The sequence below is a fragment of the Saccostrea cucullata genome, unplaced genomic scaffold (genome assembly GCF_032062105.1).
Source record: "Saccostrea cucullata isolate Sc308-1 unplaced genomic scaffold, CSIRO_AGI_Scuc_v1 ctg448, whole genome shotgun sequence".
Lineage (NCBI taxonomy): Eukaryota > Metazoa > Mollusca > Bivalvia > Ostreida > Ostreidae > Saccostrea > Saccostrea cuccullata.
Window position 1 is genome coordinate 216,739 of NW_026937346.1, and position 23,562 is coordinate 240,300.

At 33.8% G+C, this 23,562-nt stretch overlaps 1 protein-coding gene and 1 long non-coding RNA gene across 2 annotated transcripts; one reads left to right on the forward strand and one right to left on the reverse strand.

The window, feature by feature from the left end:
* Window positions 1–14,785: 14,785 nt before the first annotated feature.
* LOC134247960 (uncharacterized) lies at window positions 14,786–15,999 on the reverse strand. The gene is made up of 3 exons (XR_009987956.1): window positions 15,975–15,999; window positions 15,707–15,764; window positions 14,786–14,982 (listed from the first exon to the last, which is right to left on the reverse strand). It is a non-coding gene; the product is annotated as an uncharacterized LOC134247960 (long non-coding RNA).
* A 5,796-nt stretch (window positions 16,000–21,795) lies between these two features.
* LOC134247994 (E3 ubiquitin-protein ligase TRIM9-like) lies at window positions 21,796–22,722 on the forward strand. Its single transcript, XM_062730412.1, has one exon. The coding sequence runs from the start codon at window positions 21,796–21,798 to the stop codon at window positions 22,720–22,722; it is 927 nt and encodes a 308-aa protein (XP_062586396.1).
* Window positions 22,723–23,562: the final 840 nt, after the last annotated feature.

A 23,562-nucleotide genomic window follows, 5' to 3' on the forward strand; every position in this document is an offset into this window, starting at 1 on the left:
TTTAATTTTAGGGAGGGGGTGTTACAAATAGTTAAAACTTTAATGACGAAGGAAACCAACGGCGGGTCCAGGGATTTTTTTTTCCAGGGGAGGGGTGATCATTTATCCATTTCTTTAAAAAATCGAAAATGAGACCCAATTGCAAGCACAAAGAAAGAAGTAGGAAGTTGATGTAGTGGGATACATGTACCTTATATCTTTTTCCTTTGATACATACTTTACAAACTTAACTCTGCAAACTCACAGTTTCTGTCGTTGAGAGGAGTAAGTAGCACATGTTTTATGCAATCGGAACAGCACTCGGCCTTTTCCGTCAAGTCGAGAACTTGACGGAAAAGACCGAGTGCTGTTCCGATTGATGTTTTATGAAACTTGTACATTTTAGATTTTATTTTTAACTTTAAAAACAAAAGGGTTTCCACACCTTCTTCAATCTTTAAACGCCCTCTTTTAGTCTTTTATAATTAAATTACATGTTTAAATTAGTCAGTTAATAAAATAATACAGAATTTTACAAATGGTCATAAATCAATGCACTTTATAATTATTTTAAGCATATCCATTACTACATGTATGAAATATCATTCAGACAACAGTAAATCTATTGAACGTTTGATAAAATATGAACAAATAGAGAAAAGTAATTTATTCTCTGCAGCACTTATTGATTCATCCTCCCTTAATTAAAACATGTGTATCTGATATATGAACAGTTTGATTTATCGGCGCCGTTTTATCAATTAAAATGATTCATTTACATTCCTACATTGATTAGACATATCACTTTGAACTCAAAATAAGTGACACCACAAAGTGTGAAACATCGGCTTCGTATTTAATTATGTGAAATCCACTCCTCCAGATGGATTTTCCTGATTCAGGCTCTTTTGCATCTGTGTCTTACCATTTTCTTTTTTTTTTTCTTACAGTAAGTGGTATGCCTGCATGCAGGGTACATACTTCTATAGACTGACATACATAGATATTTTACTAAAAAAAGAAATTCTGTATTAATTGCAAATTAGCAACTATACTTTCCTATACGCGTATTTACTTTCTTTTTTCTCTCCTAGCGTCCTTGATTTACATTTATGTATTCATGTGCATATGGTCTTCAATTATGTCTCACTGCTTAATTGATTCGATATACTAACAAGCATGTTTTATTAAGAATTTATAATCATGTACCTATACCGCACAACTACAAGAATAAGTAATTTCATATCAGATAAGGAATCAAATGACCAAAAAAAAAAACTGCAAAATTCTAGAGATAAAGCCTGTAGTAATATACATACTTCTGTTTTTCTCTTTCTCTCTCTCAAACAACTAAATCTCATTTATGAGATTGATGGACTCTTTAAATTTAAAGAATGAGTTTTATGTTGTTTCCCTGTCATTGTAGAAATCAATTTGACTGATTACACAGTGTTGTGGTATGGCATTAAATTGGTTCTGTGTAAAAAGAAGGGATTGTTGACAAACAATGATATATTGCTTGTTTCGCTCATGTATCCTTTTAAGAACAGATCACAGTTTATGATAAAAGTTCTGAAACAAGTTAAACCGATGCAGATCATCAAATCGGCCACAAAAAATCTAACCTCCTTCCCTGCAGTCACACATTTTAACGCATTATATACCGTGATACCCTTTACCCCTACAGTCAGGCGTTTTAACGCATGTACACCTTTTCCCCGCAATAATGTACCTTTTTGCTATAATAACGCGTAATGTCTTTATGTTATGATATGTACGTATGATTAGGTAAAAGATTTTGTATTACTATTCTAAAATATATCCCAAAGTGTAGTACCCCCCCCCCCACCCCATTTTGATATGTCCAAGTCGTTCAATTTATAAATCGGAATGTACGTAGGGGGAAGTCTTTCGCAGAACGATAAAACGTTCGCTGAACTAGGACCTTAGGTCCCCTACTCAGTTCACGTCTATCGGGCCTGTTTACTCCGCTACAAAATGTAGTACGTTGCATACGTGAAGTGAAAATAGAATAAATCGTAATACTGCGAAGCCTTTTCAGTGTAAAAAAAAAAAAAACAACAGAAAATTTATTTTTGTCAAGGGAATAACCATTTGACGGGTATTAGAAAACAAAGAGGGGGAGGGGGGTTGCTGAGCAACATTAACTGCAATATCATAAGATATATGATATATAAGATTTAACATTTATGGATTATGTTGGGTGACCTGTAGTCTCCCCTATGATTTTATTATTCCATGTAAGGTTATAGTATCTATATAACACAGTGCCTAACCTCTGATCTCCTTACTAATAGTAAGCGACTCAGAGTAAACGATGTCCAGTCTCTGCATTCGCAGATCTCTTACAAGCAGGGGGATGAAGATTTTGCCCCCTACCACCCCCTACCTTTTCATTTAGCTCGGACTTTTCACCAATCCTTTAACATAATGGAATAATTATTTGTTAATAAATTATTTAATGCCTCCTTTGTCTTCCTTATGAGGTCATGCTTCAATAGGCGACCTCATCAGTAGGGGGACCAGAGGACAACTTATATTGCACTTTACATTAGAAGGGGGAACAAAAGTTATCTTATATTCTAAATCAGTAGGGGGACCAGTGGTCATCTTATTTGTACATCAGTAGGGGGCCAAAAGACACCTTATATTGTACATCAGTACGGGGGCCAGAGGTCACCTTATATTGTACATCAGTAGGGGGACTAGAGGACACCTTATATTTTATATCAGTAAGAGGACCAGGGGTAACGTTATTTTGTACATGAATAGGGGGACTAGAGGTCACATTATATTGTACATCAGTAGGGGGACTAGAGGACACCTTATATCTTATATCAGTAAGAGGACCATGGGTAAGGTTATTTTGTACATGAATAGGGGGACCAGAGGTCACCTTATATTGTACATCAGTAGGGGACATCAGTAGGGGGACCTGAGGTCACCTTAAATTGAACATCAGTAGGGGACCAGAGGACACCTTATATTGTACTTCAGTAGGAGGGACCAGAGGTCACCTTATATTGTACATCAGTAGGGGGACCAGAGCACATTTTATATCGTACATAGGTAGGGGGACCAGAGGTCACCTTATATTGCACATCAGTAGGGGGACCAGAGGACACCTTATAGCGTACATCAGTAGGGGGACCAGGTGTCACCTTATATTGAACATCAGCAGGGGTACCAGAGGTCACCTTATATTGTACATCAACAGGGGGACTAGAGGACACCGTATATTTTGTATCAGTAAGAGGACCATGGGTAACGTTATTTTGTACATGAAAAGGGGGACTAGAGGACACCTTATATTGTTCATCAATAGGGGGACCAGAGGTCACCTTATATTGTACATAGGTAGGGAGACCATGGGTCACCTTATATTGCACATCAGTAGGGGGACCAGAGGACACCTTATATCGTACATCAGTAGGGGGACCAGGGGTCACCTTATATTGAACATCAGCAGGGAGACCATAGGTCACCTTATATTGTACATCAGTAGAGGGACTAGAGGACACCTTATATTTTGTATCAGTAAGAGGACCAGAGGTAACGTTATTTTGTACATGAATAGGGGGACCAGAGGACACCTTATATTGTACATCAGGAGGGGGACCAGAGGACACCTTATATTGTATATCAGTAGGGGGACCAGAGGACACTTTATATCGTACATAGGTAGGGGGACCAGGGGTCACCTTATATTGCACATCAGTAGGGGGACCAGAGGTTACCTTATATCGAACATCGGTAGGTAGACCAGGGGTTACCTTATATTGTACATCGGCAGGGGGACCAGAGGTCACCTTATATCGTACATCAGTAGGGGGACTAGAGGACACCTTATATTGTACATCGGCAGGGGGACCAGAGGTCACCTTATATTGTGCATTAGTAGGGGGACCAGAGGACATCTTATTTTGTACATCAGTAGGGTGACAAGAGGTCACCTTATGTTGTATATCAGTAGGGGGACAGTAACGTTCGTCACTAGGTGGACCAGAGGTTAATTAATATTATACATCAATAGGTTGATCAAAGGTCACTTTGTATTTTATTTCATTATGGAGACAAAAGGTTACCTTTATATTGTACAACAGAAAGGTTTCCAGAGGTCACCTGATACTGTACAAGACCAGATGTCAGATTATATTGTACATCAAAAATTGAAACAGATGTTACCTTATACATCACCAGGGGATAAGAAGTCACCCTATGTTGTAGATCATTATGGGGACATAAAGTCACTTTATATTTTACAAAACAAGGGGGACCAGAGGTCACCTTGTATAGTACATAAATAGGTAGAACAGTGGTCTCCATTGTTGTACATTTTTAAGGAAACCAGCCATAAATAAAATTTATATGAATGCAGAAATAAGCCATCAACAATTCTAGACCCATGTTAACCAAGAGACATATAAAAAGGAAATAAGGGCGGACCAGAGGTTACAAATAAAATTCATATTAACGGGATACTCGAGGTTCTCTTATAAGAACACAACAAGAGGCTTATGGGTCTTATAGGTCATCTGAACATCATATAAATCTTTAAACAACTGAATTAGGTTTGCGCTTTGAACCAGAGGCCAAGACATTCGCAATTTTGAAAAAAAGGACCATTGCTCATCGATCATAACTATACTTAGCATGCTTAGTTTGTCTACTTGATGCCTATATAGAGCGAAGGGGAACAAAATGTGCATTTCAAATAATCAGTAATAATTAGCAATGAATAGTAGTGCCAATTGACCACAAAACCCTCATCCTGTGGTCATACATCTCACAATGTTGGAGAAGGCACCCTTGTTCATAAAAAAATTTGGTTCATACCAAAGAACAAATTTCAAACCATTTATTCAATTACAGTATTTAATTAAAGCCCCCACCCCTCAATGGTACCCATGAGCAAGGGACCTTAAAATTCATAATTTTGGAAGAGGCTCCCTTGCTTATCATAACTATATGTAGTTAGTTTAATTGTTATCCAGGAGCAGAGAGGAAGATTTTTTTAAAGAATTAATGAGTTTTAACCTTACAATTTCTAGAGCCACACCGTAACACCAGAACCCCTGACCTTTGGGTCATGAATTTCAAACTTTGGAGAGAATATCCGTTCCTCATCATACCTATGCATGTAGTTAGTTTGTTTAATATCCAGGGACAGAGGGAAAGATTTTCAAAAGAATAAATACATTTCATGATGTAAATTTTTATAGCCCTGTCCTAACCCCAGGGTCCCTGACCCTGGGACAATAAACTTCACAATCTTCGTAGAGGAGTCAATGCTTATGATAATTATGTAAACGGTTAGACGGCTTGATGTCAATCAGTAAAGAAGATTTTTAAAGATTTCATCAATTGTAGTAGTTTCGCCCCAACTTTTTGCCTTAGGGGGTGGAGGGCAGGGACCATGATTTAAAAAATCTCTTTACCCATAGATGCATTATACCAAAATTGGTTGTAAATGGTCGAGGAATTGCAAAGAAAAGCTTAAAATGTTCAAATGTAAACGCACAAGAAGCCAAAAAAAAAAACCCCAGATAGCAATAAGTCACATAAGTTGATTTGGGTGACCAAATAAGGAGTTCTTTGGTCTCAATATTTATGTAAAATATTAGGTGTCTTCTGGTCTCCCTGTTGACTTACTCTATAAGATGACCTCTGGTCTTCTTATTGATGTAAAATATAAAGTGTCTTCCGGTTTCTCCATTGTCGTTCAAAATAGTGTGATCATTATTTTTAATGATGTACAATATAAGGTAACCTCTTGTCCCCCTACTGATGTACAAATTACGAGGGCTGTTCAATAAATAATGTCCTGAACTCTATGACATACAATACAGATATATGGTCATTAAGCTTGACTTTTTCTCATTATTGAATCTTTAATGAATTTATAGCAGTTTATGTGACCACTTTTCATCACATAAATTCATTGTGAGAAGCTGGAAAACAAGGGTATTCAAGACACTGCATTAAAAATGAATGGTAAAGAATCAGCAAACTAGAGTGAAATTAAACCGTTCATTAAAGTTGCTCTAAAACTTATTAAGAATCCCAAATAAATCCTTACTGAAATACTAGTATGTAAAATTTACAGCAATCAATGTCTGTTTTATAGACAATTGAGCAGGTGGATTTCAATGATAAAAAAATTATATAATGGGCATCAAAAATGGATACCGTCCTTGAAAACAAAAAAATTAAACGACGAATGTACTGTTTGCCAAATTTCAACAAATAATCACTGATGGTGTATGATTGACTATACGACACATAGCAAATTTGATAGCATCATTTCGGGAGTAGTTCAGACTGCTTTAAAAAAACGTTTGACAGTTAAAAAAAAAGCTTAGTACTCAAAAGTCACCCTTGTTTTAAAAAGTGAGTGAAAACGACTGCGTGTAAGAATATCTAAACTAATCTATCTAATTATTAAAAATATCAGTAAATGTAGTTATCCACTTTTGTTTGAATTTCAAACAGATAATGAAACTTGAATCTATTGCTGAATACCCTCTAAACAAAATTTACAATAAGATGTACTTGACAAAAACAGCAAAGGTCTTAGAAGAGCAGAGAATTGCAATAGCGCAAAGACAAATTTATATGCAGTTTTCTTAAATATTAGTGGTCTTGTTGTTCAAATTCGTATTCGGTGAGGCAGTTTAATTTCTGGAGGAATCCAGAAAGGATTTTTTTTTTGCGAAAAAAATCAAAAGGTTAATGAGAATCAGGAATCCACTACTTTAGATTTTTTCATGACAGCGTCCTAACCCGCACGCCCTGAAGAGTAAAAAGAGTCTCGGGGATAAACAGAAAGTTTATGTTCTTTTGCATAAACAATATTCGCCAGATCTTTCTCCTTTTGACTTGTTTAATTTTCCAAAATTAAAAAAAAGCAATTCAAAAGGAAGAAACAAGTCCAGAAAATCATAGGATTAGCCATAATCCAGTATACAAAGAGTCATACCCAAAAATGAGTTCTAAAAACAATAAGAAATTGGATAAAAAATGTCTACGGAGATGTGTTTAATTAAAAGATAATATTAGGTTATATCATTATGAATAAATTATTCAAAAACGTCTCTTGTTTCTTTCCGAGCACGAGGACATTATTTATTGAGCAGCCCTAATATAAGGTGACCTCTGGTCCCCCCACTGATGTACAATATAAGGTGACCTCTAGTCCCCCTAATGATGTACAATATAAGGTGACCTCTAGTCCCCCTAATTGATGTACAATATAAGGTGACTTCTGGTCTCTTTACTGATAAACAATATAATATAACCCCTGGTCCCCTACTGATTTACAATTTCAGGTGACCTCTAGTCCCCCTACTGATGTACAATATAAGGTGACCTATAGTCCCCCTTATTGATGTACAATATAAGGTGACCTTTAGTCCCCTACTGATGTACAATATAAGGTGACCTCTGGTCTCCTTATTGATTTCAATATAAGGTGACCTCTGGTCTCCCCACTGATGAACAATATTATACAACCTCTGGTTCCCCTACTGATTTACAATATAAGGTGACCTCTAGTCCCCCTTATGATGTACAATATAAGGTGACCTCTAGTCACCCTAATGATGTACAATATAAGATTATATTGACCTCTGGTCTTCTTATTGATGTAAAATGTTAGGTGACCACTGGTCCCTGTGGTGTACTGTGATGTTCAATATTAGGTGACCTCTGGTCCCTTTTATCATGTTTATGATGTGCAATAAAAGGTTACCTTTGGCCCCTATTAATTCAAAATGTAAGGTGACCTATGATCCCTCTAATTATGTACAACAATAGGGTAAGGTGACCACTGGTCTCCTTACTGATGTATAATATAAGGTTACTTCTGGTCCCCCCTGATTACTTTTCGCTTCTGCTAATATATATATTAGAAAGTAGATCTTTATAAAGTTATTAATATGATCATTTTGGAGTAAGACAAAGAAAAAAGTCTATAGTATTAAATTCAATTAATAGATAAGGTGACCTGAGGTCTCCGTATTGATATCGATGAATTTACTTTTGTGTCTCTAATTCCTGAAGAGTTCCTAAAATGTTTTATTACTACGCAAAATGACAAACTATTTGCGGGGGACCCGAGGTCCTAGTTGAGCGTACGTTTTATCCTTCTGCAAGTCTTTCTATAGAAGCTAAGTCAGCTCTAGTCTCGTTTTCCCCAGACTCTCGCTCTCGAGACTTTGCCCGAGCGAGACTCTCGTACGGGCAAATTCTCGAGAGCGAGAGTCTGGGGAAAACGAGACTAAGTCAGCTCACACTAGAAACAATGCCTTGATGATGCGGAAGTTCTCCAATATTGTGTTAAGTGCGACCCTCGTTTCACAATTTACCTAATTCATTTTTTTTAAATTGTTAAAGTAAATGTTACAGCAGCTTTTTGATGAAACCCGTACAAAAACTGACAGAAGAACTCGATAGTTCGTATATACTCTTACAGCTGCAGAGAAAAGTGGTTTCGATGACAGAATGCCTGGTTCAAATTAATCTAATTTTTGTTTTGACTCAAATTCAAGAAAAAAAGAACGACAAAAATCATACTAAAAGAGAAATATTAAAGTAGATATTTTTTTAAAAAGAATTGTAGTCAGCGTTGAAACGGTTGACATATTAAATCTTTCTGAATCAAAAACATTCACCAGTCCTGACAAATCGTTGTAGTGATAAAAATTAGAATTTAAAGAGTTATCTTTCTTCCTCTGTCTACGGTGATAAATATTAACTAGATGCCAATGTGATTAGTATCAAAATGTAAAAAAAAAAATCAAATGAAATAAACTACATGCACTAAACGAGGTTTAAAAAAAAATCTCTAGTAGCAGCTGGAATAAATCAAGAAACAGCGTCATATATATGTGCGCACTCAATATAATATGCATTTTTTTGTCTCCCATTTTCACTGAAAGTTAGCTGGGGGGGTATTAATTTTAGTCTGTCCGTCCGTCGGACCGTCTGTCTGTGTTCCTAGCTCTCTTTCTGTTTGTCTGTAACACTTTCGTCAATGCTCGATATCTATAGAAACCTGTGAGCTTTTGCGACGAAAATTGATAATCGATTGATTGAATAGCACAACTCCGTATGGCCTTAGAACTACCCAAATGTTTCAGAGGTGAAAAGGTTCGTAAATTCATATTTTCTGTCTGTATGGAGGGTCATATACTTCTCATGCTATCTGACCCTCCATACAGACAGACAATATGAATTTACTGTCTGTATGGAGGGTCATATACTTCTCATGCTTGGAAAGAATAAAGAAGCACGCTTGTGTAGGTAGGTGGAATGGTTGTCCTTGTGTGCATAGCGGAAGTGACTTTTTCTGCATTGGGATCAATGTCAAATGCTATATTGATTTATATAATGTATATCTGTACTTGCAATTTTGGTGCCGCAAAGAAGGCTTCGTTTCATTCGGGGTTTCTTTCATCGTATTAATATATACTCGTCAAAATTTCTAAGTCCCCACTTTTATTTTTCAAAAAGTTAAAAACCTTGACTTCAATTTACTAGTTGCTTACAAATTTGCCTTTAATTTGCAATACTTACATGTACCTGTCAAGGCCAAAAAAATTGTAATCGAATATGTAATTACTCGACCGTGACCGGTTATGTTAAAAAGCATGAAGTTCGAGTTCCATATGTTTTTCGGGTGTATTCTTCATATTTTTTACTTCCATGTGTTCTCCATCTTTAATTGATAACGAAAAACAGAAAAAAGCTTGAATAAAATGTGGTGTATGTCCACACAACAATGTGCAAGTGAAGTTGAAATGGCCCAAGCTGGTCGTAGTTAACGAAATTCCTGTTTCCTTTCACTGTATGACTTTTTTTAAATTAAAACCTTTAAAATTGCCGCCCGAAAAACATACAAAGCGTACCTGAATTCCTTTTAATCGTTAGAAATTGCTAAATTTCAACAAACAGAACAAAATCATGCAAGAGTTTATCCGGAAAAATCAATGGAACCGGAACCGGAAATGCCCTCCCCTCAATGTCAAACTGAAGGAGTGGGGAATACATGTAAGAAGACGTTATTTAACTATTGTTGACAAGGCACAGACAATTTCGATAAGCCCCATTTTCACCCTAATCTTTAATTCTAGGGTGCCTTAACGTTTCTGCATATTGTGTTAAAGTGCTTCAATAAAACAAATTAAGTGAGAAAAATTATTTTGCTACTTTATTATCCTGTATACTTATTAAATTTAACTGTTTAAATAAATCAATATAAGAGCGGTGTAAAGCAAAAACTTGCCTGGGGACTTAGAAATTTTGACTAGTATATATAATCATTACATTATTATTTTTTATAAATTCTTAGACAAAAAAATATGCTGGATAGAAGAAAAGCAGCGCTAGCCATTCCTAATTTCTTTTATTAAATAATGAAAAGAATTCGAAACAACACAGATCAGTATCTAATAACTAAATAAACTCCCTTATATATATGAAAGATAATTTGCTCATGAAAAGAGGTACATACTAATAAAGTAGTAAATATTGACGTTATTAAATTTAAAAACAAAGAAAACATTTTCAACAAGGAAACAGTTTCAAAAATCCAAGAAAATGGGGGGGGGGTATATAAAAAAACATATGGTGGAATATACTAAGTATATAGTTTGGGAGAGTATCTACAACGTTGATTTGATGAATGGCTTGAGTTGATTCTTTCTGGGGTTCTCTCAGACCTTCGTCCCTTGAATGTTTTCCCCTAAACAAACTTGATCTTGTTATAAGCCTTAAATGAAACTCTGTGTGTGCTTTAATTGCACTTTTAGAAGCTCAAAGCCCGATATATATGAGACATAACGATAAAGAAAACGACTTCAAGAACTCTCCTCATCGCAACTCAAACATCGATCTGTTGCTTTAATTTCGGCTCACCTAAAGTTTCGATCAAGATTACACATTCATACATACTTTTTAACTAGCAATTAATAGATGTGATGTTGTAAAACCATGATTCAAGTTTTAGGACAATTTGAAAGTACTTTAAATCATCTCTGGAAAAGCTTATAAACCACATTTGGCCGGCCATATAATTCTTTTACTCTCTTATTTCTCACTCTTACGCAATCCTGAAGCTTTCTAAGTATTTTTGCATTGTCCCATCTCCGTCTTTCAGCATTTCAGAAACCTTACCATTCATAATGTTTATAATCTCTTACTGAGCAATATAAATGCCATCCAGTATGTATCTTCCATAAATTCAACAGACTAGTCAAACAAATGAACATTTTTAAAACCATAAAGAAAAAAAAGATAAGAGTGACTGTCTTCTGTCAAAATTGTGTATAAGCGGCCATATCGATCTAATACGAATTCTAAAGAACATTCTCGTTTCAAGGGTAAGAAATATTTTCTTTAATTGACACATAATTTTTTAACAGGTTAAAAAAAATTATATATTTATTTTATTTAAACTAAATTTAGCAAAACTCGCACCTTATTGTATGCCATTGGACTTTTTTGTATGGACGAATTTGATTTGAGGTTTTAAACCTTCAACATAAAAAAAATATTAAGTTATGAGTAAAAGAACAGAATATTATTCTGGTGCTACATTTTGAATTCTTCTATACACACAGAATAACAGGGTGTTTGGTACCCTTAACCGTTGAAGATTTTGTACTACTAGTATATACACTACCTTTCAAATTTTCTTCCAAAACAATCTCAATGGCATTGAAATATTTAAAAGATGGACAACTTTGCTTAATTTTTGTTCTACATAACTACAATATATTTATATTGCATGATTTAGATAAGAGTTGAAAATGACACTCCTTTCTAGTGGAGAGGGATTATATCACTAGGCTATGCTTGACTGTGTTCAATCCGTTATTATAACATTATAAAATTTGCTCAAATCAAATCAAATAACACTCTGAGAAAAAGCCACTCATCGGTTGATGTTGACAATGGTTTTCCGAGGGGTGTCTGTATCAACCATGGCCGTAGGAATCGCGATAGGCACTTCCCACTGATGACCTTTCTTGACACCTTCGCAGAAATGTTAGTTGTTAATAGTACCTCCAAAATGAAAATGAACCCCCTCCCTTGAAATTTCTTCCTTAGGGTGTGTCAACTGTTGCATTAAAAAAATTATTCATTACTTTTCATTTATTTTCTTCATTTTCTTTTCTCTGGTATTTCTGTGTACATGTAACATCCGAGCCTATAATCTGTTAAGACTCCATTTGCATATTAATTACATTCTTAATACATGTACTAATTGTCTTAAACCCATATCAGATAAAAGGAAGGCATGGCGACAGCATCAACACCTGATGAAGAAGTGAATCTACGGGCTCAAGATTTGAAAAGATGCAATATGTGTCCTGGAAAGGAAAGAAAATATGCACAATTTGTGTGCAATACGTGCCATATTGATTTATGTAAGCAATGTGTAGGTCAGCATTTAAAAGAAGAAAACCACGAGGTTGTTCATTTCAAGTTCAAAAGTATACCACTTTGCAAACATCATGAAGAAAATAAGTGTGAACATTACTGCAGCCAATGTGATATTCCAGTTTGTCTGCTATGTCTTGTTTCCGGGTCCCATGCCGAACACAACATTCGTAAGATAGCAGAGATCTGCAGTTCAAAACGAAAAGAATTACTCCAACACATTAAAAAAATTGAAGAAGATATTGAGCCCGGGTACATACGATCTTTATCAGAGATAGACGATCTTATTAAAAGAGTTCATATGAAATATACAGAGAGGAATAAAAGGCGACAGACTTTAGAAAAAGAACTGAAAACTGTCGTGGAAAAAGTCCTCATGATATTCCAACTTTATGCTGAAGAATGTGAAATGCATGATATTCGCTTTCTTGAAAAGATTAAGTCCACAATTGAAGAAGAGAGACGTCAAACTCAATCAAACAAAGAAGAATGCCTTCAGATGTTAGACAAGGAAGAGTCAACGCTTTTAATTTCCTTTAAATTCCAACCGAATGAAACAAAAGCTAAAAACATTTCAGAATATATTATGACTGTTCCTGACTCGGAACCAAAGCAAATCACAGAAGAGCAATTATTATGTTTTTTTGGGAAATTTTGTCCTTCTTTAAAAGAAAACACAACACGCCAAGAGAATCAATCAGCATATTCAGTGCAAAAAAAAGTCAAGTATTTTCAACAGTTTACAACATGACAACACTGAATATTCATAGATATCAATAATTGTTTAAGATTTGTATTTGAAAATATTTTGATTCAATGAATATTAACGTTAATATAAATGCCGAATCATTTTTCAAATGTACCGTATACTCAATATACTCGCCTAGAAGTTGGTTGTATTTTGTGACGATAATTTGACGGGATTTGACATTGACCCGCTTATAAGTAATCAAAGATAAGTCTCATTATCATTATTATTGCACATAGGTGCAAATGTGTTAATATAAAAACACCATCAAACTTCAGGGGACATGTTTAATATGTATTATTGCTTTACTTTGATTATATAAGAGCTTCTTTGTTAGCATAATTATTGAATAATTCAGAAATATTTCGTCATTGCCTTTTCTATAGCTATGTCCCATTTATATTGTATATTGATATTTGAATAAAATATGTGTACATGTAAATTCATCATAATACCTTTCATTAAACAGCTTAAAATACACACAGACTAAAATTGAAGGTTGGCGATATAATACTTGCATAGTTTTCTTAATCTATACAGATGGGCAATGTACCAATTGCAGCAACTCAGTTGACGTTGAGAAGCATTTTCTCTTCTGATATTTTTGTATTTAGGATGGTAAATATATCTTGTATGAATAAAAGAACAAATCTTGTAAGATTTTTCTTGACTTGAGAAGTAATAGTGTAACTTACTGTTCAAGTAACATTAAAAAATTAAATAAAAATGTGCGGGTTTTTTACGTTAATTCAATGTTAACCAGTTAATGTGGTATGGTATACCAGATAAACTTTCTCCTACACATTTATTTGCATAAATCATAAGGGTTTGAAATACTCCAACCTTTCAATATGATAGAATACAATTTTAATAATTTTTTTACTATTTTTTACTAAAAATTAAAAACAATTGTTTTATTATAGAATTCTTTTTCCTGATGTCTAAATTTGCAGACAAAAGTTGATACATGTAGTGCTGATAAAATAAAGAAGAAAGACAAAAAAATGTGGGTTATATATTTTTTTTATTTGCAACAAAAAATAGGCGTAAAACAGGAAAAGCTCCATTTCTTGAAAACAAACGGATAAAAGTCCATTGAAATCTACAAGAAAAATGTGCGTACATATGTAAACAAATTGTTATAAAGAAATTGAAAGAATATTTGAAAATGGAAAATATTTCAGGTCTTTAATTTTTTTCTGGATTAAAAGATCCTGATATAAAAGTTATCCTTCTTTAACCAAGGGTTGAAATACCCTGGGTGAAATTTCAGAAATTTATGTATTTACATTAAGAAAAACATTATTAATCAGAAATTACTGCTTGAATGCTTTAAGTTTTTGTTCTCAGCAATGGAATTTAATAAAAGAAAAACTAAATGATGGAAACTTTAATAGAAACCTAACTAAGTGAAGAAAATGTACAAGATAAAAAAATATTTCATAAATAATAATAAAATAATCTATAAACATCTAAGAACATCAATTATTTCAGCTTGCACAAAAAAAGAAGAAAGAAAACAAACAGAAAAATAAATTAAAAAATGAAAACATACAAAAATAAAAAATATATATATACTCACAGCACAAAAAAATGAAAGAGAGAAGGATTAAGCAGAATTATATAGCACACAACATGGACAGTGACACAGACACACATATACACTGTAGTAAAAACAACGACACAACACAGAATATATTAACAGTAATTACCAGTCAGTGCACAGCGCAAAGAAGTAATACTTACATTCATATACCATACATTACCAAGCTTAAGGATGACACACCACTCTGGATAATCATAAAAGGTTTTGAAACATAAATTTAAAAAAACATATTATCTACATCTTATATGGCACAAAAATGGTCAACATTTTTAGCAGCAACAGATTTGAGACTCGAACCTTTCCATCAGCATTATTTTCTCCTAAAATATTTTCAATACCTTCTGTACCATTTCTCTGAAAAGCAAGCTTCAAATAATTGTAGTTCAAACCAGAATGCGTTATCTTTTTCAACATGTAATCAGATATGCAATGCTGCAAAGGATGCGCTGAGATCAAACAATCAAAGAGAGTGTCTTCAGTCAATTTGTGATGGTTCACTAATGCCTGTAGAATCTTAAAATCTTCTTTTGCTGAATGTGCCTCATAAGAGACTCCCATTGTTTCTGAAACTAGGGATTCAAGTCTATATGTACATCTCCCTGGCAAAATGTCTTTGATAACATGTAAACTATCAATAAATCCACTAATAGATTCTTGTAAACCTCTACACTCTGGGTGTTTTAAGAAAGTTTTAACAAGAATGACTGAATCAAAGCATTTCCCATTATGGCATACAAGTAATGGATTTTCAAATGATTTCAACCAATTAAGAATTAAATACAGACAAACATTTCTTAATGTCAATAGCATCAACTAGATTTTTCTTATGAAACAGCTTTCCACTTGCCATATGCAAACCAGTCACCGCTGTCGCCTTTGGATGAATAGGTGCATCTGGTAGAACGTACCTGTGAAAGATGTTATCCTTGCAGACACAAGAAAGTTCCACTATGCTGGATTCTGTGTCTGAAGAATTATAAAGTATTTAATTATACAATGATTAATGTAAGCTATAAGGATTAAATTGCCATTGCTCACTTTAAGAAATGGTAAATAAATACCTTTGTGTAATACTTTGCTCAAACTGTAATACTCACACATAAGAAAATAAAAGTTAATGATATTAAAAATTAACATCTAATGAAGAGTAAAACTATCTTATAAAGGTGATGATACCTAAACCAGTTGTCTCTAAGTCGAACAGCTATGCTGGTATCTCTTCAGTCAACAGTTCGGAGGTTTCAAGGTCAACAGCAGGCTGATATGTGGCTCCTCCTTCTTTAATCTCTGATGTTGAAACCTTTAATGAATAGAAGAAGAAATATCCAATCCCTCTCTTAAAGACAATTACAAATCCTGAACTGATCAAAGATACTGAAAAATACATGTTGAGTCATTGTGGATTTAACTCTCTGTGTCTTTCCTTGTACTTAATACTCTGTTACTGATGTGTATGGTATTCTCTCTCTCTCTCTCTCTCTCTCTCTCTCTCTCTCTCTCTCTCTCTATGTAATGAGCAGTGTTTTCTCCGGATGAAAAAGCAAATTCTCGTACACCTTTTAATGAACAAAACCTACATACTGAAAACAGACACAATTCCAAAAGTATGCAAATATAACTCAATATATGCAAAAACTTTAAACTTTTACTTGTATTCTTCATCAAAAAAAAAAGATACCTTTGATAAAAAACCTATTTCCCTGGGCTACTAAAGGCACTAAACCAAATCAAAACAATACTTCGAACGGAAGTACTTCGTAACATGGACGTATCCCATTCTACCTTAAACGTTAGTTAAACACAAAAGTGACATTAGACTAATATCAAGCTATTTTTTAATTTTATGTTAATTGAGATTAACATTAAATTAACTTTAGGCACAATTGGCTGTGTATACAATGACATTGTCAGCAAAAAGAATTTATCATTTAGTCAAAAGCTGACTGACGTTTTTCATACTTTTTGTTAGTCCATTATTTAAACACTGAATTGACGATGGATTCATCTCTTATTTCTCGATCATGACAAAGAGCACACGGCGGGTGTGACCGGTCAGCAGGGGATGTTTTCTCCTCAATGGCACCTAATTCCACCTCTCTAATGTTTTGGAGGTTTGTGTTTCTTCTGCTCCTATTTTGTATAATTGTTTTATGGACTTTTAATCTTGAATACTATTCATAAACTCCATTATTTCACTAATATCTTTCATAGCAACCATCTGTATTCGAGCCACCGTTTTATGCGCCCGGATCGATGGGTACGAGGCGTATATTGTTTGGTCCATTCCGTTTATCTGATTGTCTGTCTGTCTGTTGTCAACTTTAACATTCGCCATAACTTTTGAACCATGGGAGAAAGACACTTTATATTTGGGTTGCATACTCCACCAAGGAAGCTTTTTGCAATTATTTAAGCTTACTTTACATAATAAAATATTAATTAAATTAATGAAGCTTTTTGAAATGAGACCAAAATTGCTTTTTCGATCTTTCGCCATATTTTTTATGTCAATCAAAAGCAATTTTTTGTGTCAGATCAAAAGCAAATAAACAATACACACTGGTACTATGTAAGAAAGATTCTGTGAAATTTTCATTATATTTCATTCAATGATTTAAGAGGAGCTGTGGATCTTGCATCTATTCTCGAAGACAATTAACCTTTTACGTCGAATTGGCAATATTTCAGCCATATATCGACTAACACAGAAAATATGAAATCATGAAGTGTTCAAATATTATATACTCATATTACTTTCAACTTGTTTAGGTTTTATCAAAAATATTGAAGTTTAAATCACGTTTACCATGTAAACTGCAAATATGAACATACCCAGAGAAATACATTGAGCGGGCGTAACTTAAAGCAACTACTGGATTGCTCATTACATGTGTTTATCCAAAAAGTAGATTGTATTTTACTGCATAAAATTATGCATTAATAATTACGTTTTAATCGAATTTTCCTTCGTTTCTGAACCTTTATAGTTGACATACACTGCCTCATTAATGTAAACCAATAGTAGCGGGTGTCCAATATTTTCTCGATCTGACTCATTGCAGTTTCGATATTACAGAATAAGAGTTACATACTCAGCAATAAATAACGAAAGCCTTGAACATAACAGACAATGCTGACAATTTAATAGTACTTTAAATCATCTTTCAAATACCATTTAAATCAAATTTTACCGGCTAAGACACAGCCTTTCAATTTATTATACTTTTCTTTCAATGATACCATTTGAATTGTTCAAAACTCTCTGTAGGACCATAAATTTGAAAACTTTTTAGACGATTACGACAAATACGCCATTATTAAAACAATAAATTGAGGGGACTGACTGAGATTTTTTATATGCGCAATACTTCGCGCATAATTGTAAAATGAGCGTTTTACCATGCGCAAATCGGTGGGGGTGGTGGGTGGGGTGGGGGGTCGGATCTCTTGACTGAATTTGTAGAATTATTAAATGTATACATGTATATTGAAGCAAATAAAATATGCCAATATGGATATAAAGATTTGATTGTTTATTCTTTATTATGTGTATAGAGGATTCTTTTAATATGGAATATTCATCACACTGTAATGATGATTTTTATGCGTTTGTACAAGCCAGACCTCATTAATTTTTATTTCACATGCTGAATAATATCAATTAGTAAAGAAAAAAAAGTACTTCGAAAAAAAAAAAGAAAATGGATCGTCCGAGATGCGAACCGGGGACCTCTCAAAGTTAAGCAAGAGACATACCACTAGACCAAGAAACTGCTTTTCTCCTTCGAAACTCATATGCAAAGATGAAGTCACATACATGTATATATTCACGTTCGATATTGTCAAAATTTTACGCAATACATGGTGTCTAATTTAACCTTTATTAAACAATTCTCATAGATGTAATAAGAATATAAAGTCCGCCGAGAACCTGTTTTATACGTATTAACTCTCGTCATGCCCCTGTGCTAAAAATAGCGACATGTAATACAATAACGGGGCGGACATTTTGAGAGAGGTGAGAGAGGTCCTAGGGAGTTTTGGTATAAAATTACATTGCAAAAGCTCAACATCTTCTTGAAATATCGCCTGGAAAGGATATTGTTTCATACAGTTAGAATGTATAAATTTACGACCTTGAACTTTGACCTTTTGACTTCAAAATCAATAGGGGTCTTCCTTAGGCCACAGGGAGATGTTATGTAAAATTTCATTGCAATAGCTCAAAGGGTTATCGAGATATCGTGTGGAGACAGAAAGACGGACGGACAGACCCAAATTAATATCTCCCACTTTTCAAGCGGGGGACAAAAAGACAAACTGCTGTATTACTACATACTAACATTTTGTAAACAAGACGTCTTCACTACAGTGACAAGAACCCATGGTTTTGCACCTTTTGGGGAAATAGCAAATGAGCACACGATCGATTGTTTCAAATTTTTTTTCATAAATGTAAATGATAAGTATACCACACGGATATTCTTATTACAATTTGAGATATCTAAGCGTGCATATAAAAATCGGCCTGCAATATATTGGAATGTGACCTGAAGTCTATGAGAAATCGATGTAAACAACGCTTCCCTGCTATATTAAGGTTTCACCAAACGTCAGCTTGTCCAAAATTTTTTTTTTACAATAGCTACAAAACTATGTGAAGTTTAAAGTTAAACATTTACATTGTATAAATAAAACATTGATAAACAGATAGAATGCATCACTTAAAAACAAATATTCAAATAAATATGTTTTAAAGAAAAAATATATTTAAAAATTTGCACATTTTTTTTTAAATGCACCTTGTTAATTATTAACTTTTAGTGAAAACCATCATTGCAGAAATAATATAAATTATGCTTATCAATGAAGGGCAATTTGAGCGTGAATTGTCTCTGAAAGGCTGTTATAAGGCATGAAATATATAACGACAATACCTCTATAGAGTGATTAGAATCCGCCATTTACAATGTACTTTCGATGTCATATCTTAACATTTGGACAATATATATATATATATATATATATATATATATATATATATATATATATATATATATATATATATATATATATATATATATATATATATATATATATATATATATGCATTTTTTAAAAGAATTTTTCTAAATAAATATTTTTAAATGTATCTATTATCAAGTGATAAATTCTATCTGATAATTAATGATATATTTATAAACTGTGAAAGTTTTAACTTTATAAACCTAATATTCTGGAGCTGTTGTAAAAATAAATGTTCGGACAAGTTGACTTTGGTGAAGCCTTAATCAGACAAATACATAAAATTAAAGTTAAAATGGATTAAATACAACGTTTGCTAGAAAGATTGAGACAAAAATGTGAAGAATAACTGAAAAGTAATTTTTTTCTAAATTATCGGGGAGGGGGAGGGGGCAAATATGGACCTTTAAACGATTCATATTTTGTTTTACTTTATTTGTACACATATTGTCAATACTACCATTTAAAGTGTTCGAGGGGTCATAAATTTAACCAGACTATTAAACAATCATGCAGTTTTAAAAAAAACACATTAGTTAAATAAAACTCAGCCAATATATTAGAGCTCATAAAAATGTAATGCACTCAAAATTGAACATTCTCTCATTCAGGTTAGAAATACTTATTAAATATTTTATTCTTTTATTTATACATATCATTTTTAGCAGGTTCAAGAAAAATATTTTGGAAATAAGATGCTTAACAAAAAATGTAGTTTATTGTACAAAAGGAACTTTGTATCATTTTTCATTTCACGTATTTTATACACGAAATACTTTGATAAATTTTCTTTCAATACAATTTATTAATCAATTTTAAAACATTTCCAATTTGCTAAATCTACTCTATCGGGTCTTACGATCAAGATGATCAAGAAAAACAAATCTTACGTAATACTAACTCTTTTAAAACTGTCAATTGGATTTAGGTCATATTGATCAGCAGTCATTTCTGTCACAACCGAAACTTCTTCGACAAACATAACTCTCCATTCTACGGTAAGGAAAATTTAAAGAAATCATGTCTAAAATCTTCGTATATATTTTGTCCCCCGCTTGAAAAGTGGGGGATGTTAATTTGTTTGGTTCTGTCCGTCCGTCCGTCTAGCTGTCAGTATTTTTGTCTGTGTGTAACGCTTTCGTTTCCACACGATATCTCGAGAACCCTTTAAGCCTTCGCGATGAAATTTTAAAAAGCAACTCCCTATGGACTAAAGAGGAACCCTTTTTGATTTTTAGGTCCAAAAGGTCAAAGGTCAAGGTCATAAATACGCAAAATCTGTCTGTTCTAACACTTTCATTTCCGCGCCAAATCTCGAGAACCCTTTGAGCTTTTGCAGTGAAATTTTTCATAACAACTTTCTGTGGCCTAAGAGAGACATCTATTGATCTCGAGTCCAAAAGGTCAAAGTTCAAGGTCGTTTATTTATACATTCTGTCTATGTGTAACAATATCCTTTCCGGGTGATATTTCAAGATTTTGAGCTTTTGCAAAGTAATTTTATACCAAACTCCTCAGGACCTCTCTGTTCTGCCCCGTTTGTTGTCCCCCGCTTGAAAAGTGGGGGATATTAATTTAGGTCTGTCCGTCTTTCTGTCTGTCTGTAACGCTTTCGTTTCCAAATATTCCTACGTGCAAGTCTGTGTGATTCACACACAAATTAGTCACACAAAACTTAAAAACATTCCTTCTATTAACATTTTACATGTTTGGAAGCACCAAATATATACTCAATATTTGAATTTCTCGCTGCCCTATATATTTTGTTATACTTTTACCAACGTCGCTTCAGCCTTATTGTGACGTCACGTTAACGCACGTTTCTCCGTGTATATTTCTACGCGTGAGTATACACAAAAATGGTATTCAAATCAATTTCACAGTTTGCTTAGTAGAAAAACACACCGAATGTAAATATTTGATAATATTCTAATACCAACTGTTTCTAAACAATAACAGATACAACAAAGACATGGCAACAGCATCTGTGTTTGATGAAGAAATACATATTCGAGCTCAAGACGTGAAAAGATGCCATCTCTGTCCTGGAAAGGACAGGAAATCTAATGCGGAATTAGTGTGCAATTCGTGCGGTATTGAGTTATGTAAGCAATGTGTAGGTCAGCATATAACAGAAGATCAAATAATCAAGCATGAAGTTGTTCCTTTCAAGTTCAAGAACTTACCTCTTTGCAAGCATCATCAAAATAAGTGTGAATATTTCTGTAGCCAATGTGATATTCCTCTCTGTTCATTTTGTCTTTCCTCTGGATCCCATGCTGAACACAATTTTGATAAAATAGCAGATCTATGTAATTCGAAATTTGAGGAATTGCGGGAGCACGTTAAACTTATTGAAGAAGATATTGAGCCCAAGTTTAGCAAAGTTTTATATAAACTAGACAAAATGATATCAAGCATTGATGAGAAACATAAAGATAGGGAGATTGTGATTAAGAATTTTGAAAAAGAATTACACAGTCTTGTTGACAATGTTATGAAAAAATACCACACTACTGCAAAGCAATACGAAAAAGAGGATATTGCATTCTTTGATGATATAAAATCCACAATGAAAGAAGAGATGCGTCAAATTCAAGAGACAAAGCAACAATGCCTTCATATGTTACACGTAACAATGGAGGAGTTTAAATCTTTGATTTCATTTAAAACCACAGCGATTGACCCAATGATGTTTAAGCACATGCTGCCAAAAAAAGTTACAGTTCCTGATTTTGAACCAGCGAAAATTACAGAGGATAAATTGTTTCGTTTAATTGGAACTCTTCCTCGTTCCATAAGAGAAGATACGAAAAACCTCGACATTATTCATGACAGCACAAAGTCAGTGCAGGATAAAATCAAGTTTTACAATGATGGTCCGAGCACTTTTGTATAAGAATGGGGTTTTAAAAAGAACCTGGAAATAGAAAATACTCTGGTTCATACAAATACTTTGCATTTTAGACATATATTATATCTCATGGATGTATAACATACTACTAGTATTTTTAAAAAAGTAGTGGATATTGGATTTACAAGGACAATGACAGGACAGGAAACAAATGACAGGAAAACATAGGGGAAACATTTGTCCATTTATTCAAAACTCTGTGTATAGTCAGAAGGACAGATTCTCCAGATTAAGGACAGACGCCAACACAGGACCATGCAGCTTTAGTAGAGGGTAAAACGGTTCGCCGGATTCGGCGAGGCATATATACTTCCAACTTGAGGAAGGATATTATCCATTTCTGTTGCCGTTCTCATTTGATATTTGGACATTGTATTGGCAGGTGCATGGTTGTTGACGTTGGCTTATGTACCAGTCATACTCGATTGGGGAAGGTCTGGGCTGAGTGCGGGTAATTAATGTTTTCATAATCTGCTATTCTGCTATTTGAGAAAATCTGTAACGATCCTGGCCATTCCTGGGCTATGACATATATGGCATTGTCATCTTGAAATGTATAAGAAAACAATGGATGAGAGCATCAAAAATGATAGAAAGAACATTGCCAAAAAACTCAAAGACTTGCATTCTACAAATCCCAAAGATTACTGGAAAATTTTGAATAGATCTGATAAAAATAAGAAATGTGCTGTCGATATAAATGACATGTATAATTTTTTGAAAGATATGAATGAAGATAATAATTGTAATGTTGCACCTAATAACTTAGATGAACAGGAAGATGTAACAAATTTTTCAAATGATTTCTCAGTTGATACCCTGAAT